A 10,635-nucleotide genomic window follows, 5' to 3' on the forward strand; every position below is an offset into this window, starting at 1 on the left:
ACGAAGCGACGGACGGGTCTGTGATACTCAGAGCTCCCCCGGGAGAGAGTCCGCGCCCCCCCGGGGGGGCGCGCCCCACCGGTTGAGAACCACTGCGTTAACTAACGCATTTTAATATGTTATGTTCACACAGTAAAGTCCCAACATGTCTGTTTTGTTTACCACACAGACATGGCTGCCCAGTGTGTTACCAAGGTGGAGCTGACTGTGTCCTGTGAGAATCTTCTGGACAAAGACATCGGCTCAAAGTCCGACCCTCTGTGTGTCCTGTTAATGAGCAGCTCTGATTCCCAGTGGTACGAGGTAGGTAGGATGGCTGGATCCGGATTCAGGACTTGTAGAGAGCTGTTAAAATCAGTTTCATTTGATTTAGTCTGAATGTCAAACCCCGCAATCAGTCGGTATTCTAAAGTGACATTTATTTTGAAAAGGAAAAAAGGTGTTCCCTGCTCTAAGAAACCATTTACCGTATACTGTGTATATTTGAAACAATACACTTTACCCAGGTGTGGCAGTTACAGTTCTCTGTTGCTTGTGCAAGAGAAAACCTGTGCAAACCCTCAACCTGTGTAAACCCTCAAATGGCAAAGTCATTGTTTTGTAAAGGAGCTTTTCCTGTTTCATCAGTGCATGTGTGCCAACACAGCAGACTGTATACCTTTGTTCAGACTCTTTAAATGCATGCATGTAGCAAAAACAACAAAGCAGGCCATCCTTTCCTAACAGGTCGGGCGCACTGAGAAAGTCCAGAATTGCCTCTCCCCGAAGTTTGCAACAAAGTTTGTCGTCGACTACTTCTTTGAAATAGTGCAGAAACTGAAGTTTGGGATTTATGACATCGACAACAAAACCATTGACCTGAGTGACGATGACTTCCTGGGGCAACTGGAGTGCACCTTGGGCCAGGTAAGTCTGTCTTCTTACATAAGGACACATGCATGTTCCTACAAGGGCGTCTTTTAGCTTTTAAAGACAGCAGATAAATCCAATTGTGGGTGTTTGGCTCTGCGTGTGCTAAATGTTTCAATTCCTCCCTTTTAGTTTCATTAGCAGCGTAACGATTTATTAAAAACTAAGCTGCTTCTTTAAGTGCCTGCTTCTGTACTACGTTTCAGGTTGTGTCCAGTAAAAAGCTGACCCGGCCACTTGTCTTGAAGAACAATTCCCCTGCAGGAAAAGGGACCATCATAGTGAGTGGCAGAGAGAGAGAGAAATGTTACAACGTTGTAGTTTTTTCCCTTCTATTTATTTTCACATCTATTCTGCTGTAGATCAGTGCAGAAGAAATAAAAGATAACAGAGTGGCAAATTTTGAAGTTGAAGCAAGGAAACTAGATAACAAGGTATGGCTGATTGTTCATTTAAGTATTAAATGCTGCCTTTCATTTATAAATATTCAGGTGCTTTTTACTTATTGGAGTTTTTCATATACAGGATTTCTTTGGGAAGTCCGACCCTTACCTGGAATTCTACAAGCAGACAGCGACTGGATGGCAGCTGGCTCACAGGACCGAGGTGACCACTAATGCAAATCCCATCACATTGCTGCTATTGGCAACCCTTTATTTCTTTTCTATTTTAACCTAATGACCCTTTTTGGTCATTGTTTGTGTGAACATTAAGATCTAATAACGTGCACGGTGGGCCAAACTCCCATCTGTGTTGGAATAAGTGTGCCACGCAACAGAAGACCCCTGTCTTCCTGTCCTCTCACTCCACAGCCGCACAGACCGGCCCCTGAGACCAATTGGTTTTTATGAGTGAATGTTAAATCTTATTAAGAATGAGGGAGCACACAAATCACATTTTATGGTGGTGATTGAATTAGAGAACAGCCAATCAAATCAATACAAGTCAAAGCATATTTGCACAAAGCACCATATCAGGCCTGCTACACAACACCAGAACCCCACATTTACAGTAAATTATCCTGCACCTTAGCTTGTTGTACAACCAAAAGAAAATGCAATGCACTTATATAGGAGACAAGGATTACATATTAAATCTGATGTATTTAATGCCTATTTGATTTTGATTTATTTAATTGTATTAAGAATGTCTTACACATGAAAAGACAACCGACTTATCAAGGATAAAAACACAATAAGTCCAGGACTTATTTCCATTGTGGAACCTCAATGCCTAAAAATGCTTATGTGTGGTTGTCATCATGTGACAGTGTGGAGGAGAAGGGGGGGGGGGGTGGAACAGGACTTCTGCAGTCTCGCAGCATTTGTGGTTCCACCCTAAAGAGAAGGGAGATTGTTCAGTATCAGTGTTTGGTTTTCCCTTTCTGAACGGTGGAGGAACACCAACAGTTTGGTGACGCCGTCTGAGCCTCACGTCATCATGTTTAATTAGTCACAGTAATACCGCATACCACGGAAAAAATGGGGAGAAGTTTGACTTTTTCAAAATTTGGATACCACCTAATCTAGTCTCTTCTTTTGCCCCGTTTTCATAGTGAAAAAAACAAATGAACAAATTTAAATTCATGTCGACATTGTATTTCACTGCAAAATCTATGCCCAAGCTCAGAATGTGCAGAAGTTCCATATGGATTTGTTCATGATGGAGTCATCTGCATCTGTATAATTTTCCCTAATTCTGTCCTCAGGTGGTGAACAACAACTTGAATCCAACATGGAAACCCTTTCGAATCCCCCTGCAGTCTCTCTGTGGCGGAGACATGGACAAACCTATAAAAGTACCCTTAATACCTTTTTCTAATCATAACTACGTGCACCTCTGGCATGTGTCTCTGACGCTTTCTCCAGAAATTCCATTCAGTGATACTATGTGGTTACATGGGCACGACGTACAGTTTCCAGAGCACAATGATGTCGACTCTTTCAGATGTTTTAAATTATGATTGTAGTGTATTTATTACTAGCTTGATGATATATATGTTTTTTTAACTTCTGAAGCGAGCATGTCAGGAAGGAAGCTGTTTTCAACTATACAGGACAAGTGAGTTACCACCGGCGTGTTACAGCGTTTGTCTTTTTTTTAAATCTTACCATCACTCAATGGGTGAAGTGTGTGAATGGAAAAAGCCAGAGTAAGGTGTTTCCTTCATCCAACTTAAACCTGTCACAGAACGCATTTGTGTGAAACTCCACATTCTCCTCGTAGTCATTTTACTACCAGCTCATGTCTAGTAGGACAAACGGTGACATATCTCACTTCTGCATGTTTTCTACGTCTCCAGTTTGTTTTTTTAACTCAAAGGGTCAGTTTGCACAAATTTCCCCCAAAATACTTTTCCCATTTTTTTTGGGGGGGGGGGGGGGGGGGGGGGATCTGCTTCTAGCCCAATACAATGGAGGCGAATGGAATTTTGAAGCTTCCCAGTTACTCTGGATAATGCAAAGATCTCGATGTGAACGCTGCATCATTTCTTTTTCCTTCTAGTTTTGGTGAACGGACCCTTTAGTTGAAGCAGCTGATGGATTACATATCACTGGAATTGTACCATTTCATGTGACAAATACAATGGATTGACAGTTGTATTCTCTTTGTAAAACAGAGTTTCTTGTTCGCCACATCACTTTTTGTTTTGCCCTGTTTCCAGGTTGAGTGTTATGATTACGACAACGATGGCTCACATGATCTTATTGGATCCTTTGAGACAACAATGACACGCTTCCAACAAGCATCACGAACCTCCCCGGTATGTATGGATGGATGGATGTATCAACTAACTAGTCATTTGGAATTAGTCTAGTGAAGAGCACTGACTAGTTCCCGGCAAAATGTAATACACACTGCTTTACTTTATAAGATCTTCTGGCATTGACACCCATGCTGTTGTGTTCTGTCCTCAGGCGGAGTTTGAATGCATCAACAGTAAAAAGAAACAGAAGAAGAAAGGCTACAAGAACTCTGGGGTTGTGAGCGTGAAGCAATGCCAGGTATAATGCCGTTGTTGTTTCGCATGTTGCATGTGCTCACTTGTGTGAGTAATCCTCGGACTGGATTGGCTGTCAGCCTGGGAGAGGGACAGTCAGCCGTCTCCCAGTGTCCGCTGTCTTCCCGGTGGGTAGTGAAGCAGAGGGACTGGAGGCTGGGTTCGGTAGTTTTGGGTATCATAGCTTTTTTACCCAGTTACTGCCGCCTGCTGGTAGGGAGAGGAAGTTCCTCCCCCACAGGCGCAGATCATATGTGGTCCTTGGCCGTGGGCTGTAGTCTCTGTGAAGTATTCCAGTGCTCATTTTTCAGCGCGACAAGGGCCGAATCAGAATCCGCTTTATTTGCCAGGTATGAGGACAAATACGAGGAATTTTTCGTTGGAGCATAGTTACTCAAAATGTGCTTACATATACAAAAACAACCAAAACTAAAATATACACATTAGTATATAGACAATATATACATGCTCAGCCTTCGATGCTACTAGTTCCTGGCCGTCGGCTTAGTTTGTCAGTGGGGGGGGGGATACTTATGCCACGGTACGTTACTATTACAATTTGAAACATATTGCAATATTCTGCGATTTATTGCAATTTCTAACCTCTTTTCAAGGTTCTAAAAAGAAACATTTCTGTTTGTTCATATCACTTCATGTTATTGCTGCAAAATGGGACAAACTGACCCACACATATATCATCAAATATCCATACTTGGTGCCTGTGTATCCATACAGTATTGCCCCTGAAAATATTGCGATATGATCATGATAATGATAGATTTGAGATCACATGCGCTCCAGTACACTTCTACAAAACGAATGTTTTATCTTTCAGGTGGTGAAGGAGTATACCTTCCTGGATTATATTATGGGAGGCTGTCAAATCAACTTCACTGTAAGTGTTGGCTTCTCTATTAATGCCTCTCTTTGTTATTCATATGTATTCCTGGGTCACTAATCAGCCCTTTGTGTCGGCTGGCTCCCTGAAGGTGGCTGTTGACTTCACAGGCTCCAACGGGGATCCCAAGTCTCCTCAGTCCCTGCATTACATAAGTCCTCAGGGCGTTAACGAATACCTCTCAGCTATCTGGTCTGTTGGCAATGTCATCCAGGACTATGACAGGTATGTATGACTCAGAAAACGCAGTCCAGTACATTCAAAACTTCAGACGGCATTCTCATTTGTAATACTATGTAATACACTAATGCAAATTAGTGCTCACATCCAAATATTATGAAGAAATACCTCATCACCAAAGTTCAAATTAGTTGTATAAAGATCTTCTCCTAACTGTCTGAGATGTCATGAAGACAGAAGCATTAATGAAATACAGCAGAACAACTGTGACTGTGAAAGTAGTATTCTATTGGCAGCTTAGCTTGCATTTCTTTGTGCCAGCTATGGCTGGGATGGTTTGAATTTAATTGACATACTATTAGGGTTGAGTGGACTTTATATCTTTGACGTTAATCGCTTGATTTGGTGATACTTTCCTTAAGTGGATCAAACTATTATATCTCAACCCTGTAGTTGAGCTACTGACAAAGGAAGTGGTGTCTGACCCCCCCAGGGTTCACCTCAGTCACCACTTCTGTTCATACTAGCTATTAAAACCACTAGCCATAACAATGAGATCTAGTAGGCGAATACAGGGCATTACAAATGGCAACAGAGATCATAGAAAAGCTTTTCTTGCTGACGCCATAATAATATTCAGAAAACAGTCAACATCTAATTGGTAGTATCTCGTGATATAAAGTAAACGCTTCAAAATCATCACTAATGCTGCTTAACGGAAATGAAAGACAATATATAAACCAGTACTTATATCAAAATAACACCTCATTTAGAATCTTTATAGCACCAACAAACTATGAAGTAATAATAATGACAATGAGTGAGTGGAGAATAAATATATTAAAAATGAACATATTGCCTAGATACATGTATTTTTTTCAAAATATCCCTCTGGCGCCACCTGTTGGAATGTTCAGGAAAGGTTGGTGAAAGTGAATAAAAGAAATCTCGCTGAAAACAATACAGTGCCACTGATGCACCAGTGTTGTCTGTGCCTCCTGTGTAGTGACAAGATGTTTCCCGCCTTTGGCTTCGGAGCCCAGGTCCCTCCCACATGGCAGGTAACACTTACATGTAGATGTGAAACTAAAAATGCACGCGAAGGTTAAGGCTGCGGTTTGCATGGCGTTTGAATCGGACTGAAAAGTAAATTGGTGGGTTAGCACAGGAACTGATATCTGGGGGTGGTGTGTTTTGCTTAACAGGTTTCCCATGAGTTTCCCCTGAATTTCAACCCAGCAAATCCATTTTGTGCAGGTGTGTTTACACTGTAGTTACATTTAGGGGTTGAAAACATGATATTATGGAGGTAACATATGCAGCTTAATAAACAGCAGTACATCGTTTGTAGTGTGTTTTATACATGGTTGTATGTGTGCTCTAGGCATTGCAGGTGTGGTGGAGGCCTACAGGGTGTGTCTGCCCCAGGTCAAACTCTACGGTCCTACCAACTTCTCCCCTATCATTAACCACGTGGCCTGCTTTGCTAAGCAAGCCCTTCAGCAGACCACTGCATCGGTGAGTGTGTGTGTGTGTGTGTGTGTGTGTGTGTGTGTGTAATCTGACTGTTGGTCTCATGTGGTTGGGCAACATTGAGCAGGATGGGAAAGGAGCCTCTCAGTACTCCTTTCCCTTATACTTTGTGCATTATTTTCACAATGGAATGACATGATTCAGTACTAGCTTGATCCAGATCAACAGGAGCGGTCCAAGCTAATTTTCAGAAGCCAGGCTCATAGGTATTAGATGTGCCTTGCGTCGTATGCTTGACATAGGCTGGATATGTGTGGAACTCTGTGAACCCTTGATTTCAGGTATAATAACTTCTTCAAAGTGTCAAGTAATGCCTGCATTGAAAATTAGTTATTAGCTAGTTAGGCTTAAATGAATTGGAGGGAAAAAACAAACAAATACCTTTTGGTTTTGATATGAAATTGAATACAACTTGATCATTTAAGAAGCATTTGGGTCACTTCAGCCATTTAACTAATTCTCTACTATCACTGTTGTCCACTGTCTTCCCAAAGCAATACTTTGTCCTGCTGATCATCACCGACGGCGTGATCACCGACATGGATGACACGCGCAGCGCCATCGTCAACGCCTCTCGGCTCCCCATGTCCATCATCATTATTGGAGTTGGGGGGGCGGACTTCAGTGCCATGGAGTTCCTGGATGGAGACAATGGACGCCTGCGCTCCCAGACTGGCGAGAGTGCCATGCGAGACATTGTCCAGTTCGTGCCGTTCAGGCAGTTCCAAAACGTAAGTGTTACGTTACGTTACGGTGTTACACATAAGCAAGCTTTTTTCTTTAAAATAAACGCATGCATTTCAAACCTTTTTTGCTAAGCATTGCGTCATTTTCATTTTAACTGGCTTCAAAATTACAAGTAGTGTCCCCCATCCAGTAACCAGTATACACTCCCAGCCCGTCAACCTAGTAAATCTCACTTAGCTTACTTGTGTGCCTTGTGTATTTATCTCTTTTCAGGCGCCCAGCCAGGCTCTTGCCCAAAGCGTATTGGCCGAGTTACCTCAGCAAGTGGCCTCCTTCTTCAGTTTATTCAAACTGAAGCCCCCCCGTGATCCCAATTCTTCATAGGGGTACCCCAAATATTTCAGTCGAAATCCCACCACCACCCTAGCCTTTGCTTGGCCCATATGAATAACCGCTTTAACCTCGCATGTAGCGAGTTCTATCATTTTGTTTTCCTTTCAACTTTTTCCATTCTGTTTTGCTAAAGATCCATCATCAGTGCTGTGTGTGTGTGTGTGTGTGTGTGTGAGAGAGAGACTACCATACATGCTGTATCTTCTGTTTGACCAGACAATTTAGTTCTCATGGTCTGAGAGTTTTTCTTCTGTACCCTTCCCCAGATCTGTGGCGCGAGACAATCCTGTCTCGGAGGTCTACAGACAATTCCTTTGAGTTGTTTTGCGGTCTTACATGCACATTAACTTTGGGACCTTATATAGACGGGTCCTTTCCAAATCATGTCCCATCAGACTCCAATTAGGATGTAGAAACATCTCAAGGATGATCGGTGGAAACAGAATGCACCTGACTTTAATTTTTAGCTTAATCGCAAAGGCTGTGAAAACCTATGTACCTAAGTTATTTCTTAGTTTTTTTGATTTTTAACACATTTTCAAAAATCTCAAACCTTGTCTAAGTTGGGGTATTATGTGTAGAATTTTAAGGAAAAACATTAATTTAATCCATTTGGGGATAAGGCTGTAACATAAACTGTGGAAAACGTGACGTGCTGTGAATACTTTCCGCATGCTCTGTAATGTGAAAGTGTGGACTTTTCCTTTAAAACTCTTCATCTGCATGACTTTCTACTTCTCATTCATGCTCCCTTCACTTAATTAGCGGTGGTAATTATCACATGTCTCTTCACTGTTCGCTGCACTGTACTTCTTAAACTCTTCCTTTCGTACTGCAGGGTCCTCGAGAAGCACTGGCAAAGAGTGTGCTGGCAGAAGTCCCGGGTCAGCTGGTGGACTTTTGCTCTACAATGAAGCTGAGTCCACCCACATCCATTCCTGCACCAAGCCCTGCACCAAACCCTGCACCAAGCCCTGCACCAAACCCTGCACCAAACCCTGCACCAAACCCTGCACCAAACCCTGCGGGGACCATCTGATACTACAAGGATGATCCAGACATACAGTAGGCCTAATTTCATCTCCTGCAGATATAAAGCAGATCCACGCTTAAGCTCATCACTTAGTTAGACAGATGTCCTTCCTACAGTATGCAGTTTAGTCAAAGATAACCCAAACTACACACAAAACATCAAAAGTACGCACACCACACTATTGACCAACAACACTGATGTGTGTTCCTTTTAGCTTTTAGCTTTTATTCAGTGCTACTGCACCTTAAAAATAGAAAGCAAACCAGTCATTCCACCCGTTGTTTCTGAAAGATTAAGTTGATATGCGCGGAGTTTCACTTTTAATATTTAATATTTTATTATTCAAGAGAAACAAGGAAGCATTTGTTGTTTCCGTAGTGCTCACTGAAACAAGATACAGTAAATCAAAATAACTGTCATTGCAGGAATTGTGCACGGCTTCCGTTTTATTTTTTTCATTGCATCATAGGAGTGTGCAGTTTATGCCAAACATGAAGTCGCAATAGTTATGTAATAGACTTTTACACAAGATTACAAAGAGGATCTTTTAATCATGGAACCTATAAATGCATGATAGTCCAATAAATGGTGAGGTGACCCATATTGTTACTTTCAGCTGTGCTTACTAACATGTCATTGTGCTAACCGAGCACCATTAGCCTTTACAACAGAGCCGCTTTATTGTTGCTGTGTGCCATAAATGCAACACGCCGTGCCGTAGATCCCCTTCAAGGCCAGGCTGATGTTGTCCCTCCAGTGGACAGAACGTGTAACAACAACCACCTCACTGCTTATAGTGGCATTGACAATGCAGAAGCCTGAGAAGTGTAGTACATGTACAGGCTGCATGTAAGCATTAGATATTCAAATATTCGAATATCAAAACAAAATAATAAAAGGAAATTCAAAAGGTATTACTGTATTGAAGAAAACTGACAGCTCTACCCCATCTATGGAAGTTTACATCCTCAGTGAAGTAACTGCAGCACTACTAGAAGTGGAGTTATGTACATGTAGCTAAGTAGCTTTGTTGTTGCTGCTGTTTTGGCACATAGAAGATTTATTTGCATTAATGTTTGACGCACATACTTTCCTATGCACTTAGAATAATGTTTTACTCAATGAAATGCCAAGTTCTGTGTGTGGGTAATAAACCCAGAGCTTTTTATACCTTAAGTATAAATTAGTAATATCGTACTAACTAGAGAGTTTCATTGTAGTATGTCATATTTGGTTGTTTTGTGCCAGTCTTATCACTTGTGTACATTTTACTGTGGTCTACCATTATGCCAGTTACCTTTGGTTACTTCCCCTTCAAAGATGTTGTTGGGCAGTTCCCTGGACAAGGACTAACAAGTCCTAGTCTAAAGGTGTTTTAATCCCAATGATATGGCCATTGACTTCATCTCTGTTTCGGGAAACTTATATATTCCTATATTATAAATACACACATTATATACACACACGCATCAGTATTAAACATGCTTTCATCATAGATACTCTACTGTTTATTGAAATCTATGCATGTTTAGTGCAAATGTGTTAATTTTCGCTGTGATCGAATTGTTTTTATATGGTTGTACAAGGCAAGCTGTAGAACATGTCTCATGTATTAGCTTTAGTGCTCTAATGTGCCTTAGTGTCGAAGTACAACAAGCTTGCTAATAAAGAACATCTTCATAAAAACAAATTGAACTTGACATTCATTTTTTTTTTAACCCTTGTGTTGTCTTCCTGTTCAAATTGAAAATCCACACTTTTATTGGCGCTTTTTATCAATGTTTTTTTTTAAAAACTTTTTCTTACATTTCACTTTCTTTTACGTTTTCAACACTACGTAACACTTAGTTAGTAATTTTAGTTTAGAGAGAGATGGCACTTCCTCCTGGGTACTGCCAGGTGCCCTTAAGCAAGGCACCGTACCCCCGCCCCTCAACAGCTCAGGGCGCTGGTCCAGCTGGCAGCCCCCCCCCCCCCCCCCCCCCCCCCCCCCCCCCCCCC

The 10,635-nt window shown here is 41.7% G+C and overlaps 1 protein-coding gene and 2 long non-coding RNA genes across 6 annotated transcripts in view; 1 reads left to right on the forward strand and 2 right to left on the reverse strand.

Annotated features, from left to right (window-relative positions):
* The window catches only part of cpne3 (copine III), a 10,133-nt gene extending 1,445 nt beyond the window's left edge, over window positions 1–8,688 (forward strand). Inside the window, exons 2-17 of one of the 4 annotated variants that reach the window (XM_034862686.1) lie at window positions 159–303; window positions 727–906; window positions 1,116–1,190; window positions 1,272–1,343; window positions 1,435–1,515; window positions 2,618–2,707; window positions 3,575–3,673; window positions 3,828–3,914; window positions 4,746–4,805; window positions 4,900–5,033; window positions 5,995–6,049; window positions 6,194–6,245; window positions 6,373–6,506; window positions 7,016–7,252; window positions 7,482–7,594; window positions 8,440–8,664. In XM_034862686.1, coding sequence (XP_034718577.1) covers window positions 172–303; window positions 727–906; window positions 1,116–1,190; window positions 1,272–1,343; window positions 1,435–1,515; window positions 2,618–2,707; window positions 3,575–3,673; window positions 3,828–3,914; window positions 4,746–4,805; window positions 4,900–5,033; window positions 5,995–6,049; window positions 6,194–6,245; window positions 6,373–6,506; window positions 7,016–7,252; window positions 7,482–7,592 — 1,599 coding nt within the window. In that variant the 5' untranslated portion in view covers window positions 159–171 and the 3' untranslated portion in view covers window positions 7,593–7,594; window positions 8,440–8,664. Of the gene's footprint in view, window positions 1–158; window positions 304–726; window positions 907–1,115; window positions 1,191–1,271; window positions 1,344–1,434; window positions 1,516–2,617; window positions 2,708–3,574; window positions 3,674–3,827; window positions 3,915–4,745; window positions 4,806–4,899; window positions 5,034–5,994; window positions 6,050–6,193; window positions 6,246–6,372; window positions 6,507–7,015; window positions 7,253–7,481; window positions 7,595–8,439 lie in introns of all 4 variants that reach the window. The other 3 variants (XM_034862685.1, XM_034862684.1, XM_034862683.1) reach the window with 3 other exon arrangements.
* LOC117938198 lies at window positions 1,061–8,724 on the reverse strand. Its single transcript, XR_004655347.1, has 3 exons — window positions 8,587–8,724; window positions 8,383–8,539; window positions 1,061–1,072 (listed from the first exon to the last, which is right to left on the reverse strand). It is a non-coding gene; the product is annotated as an uncharacterized LOC117938198 (long non-coding RNA).
* A 389-nt stretch (window positions 8,725–9,113) lies between these two features.
* Window positions 9,114–10,352, reverse strand: LOC117938199. Its single transcript, XR_004655348.1, has 2 exons — window positions 9,261–10,352; window positions 9,114–9,194 (listed from the first exon to the last, which is right to left on the reverse strand). It is a non-coding gene; the product is annotated as an uncharacterized LOC117938199 (long non-coding RNA).
* Window positions 10,353–10,635: the final 283 nt, after the last annotated feature.

This window comes from Etheostoma cragini, chromosome 22 (genome assembly GCF_013103735.1).
Source record: "Etheostoma cragini isolate CJK2018 chromosome 22, CSU_Ecrag_1.0, whole genome shotgun sequence".
Lineage (NCBI taxonomy): Eukaryota > Metazoa > Chordata > Actinopteri > Perciformes > Percidae > Etheostoma > Etheostoma cragini.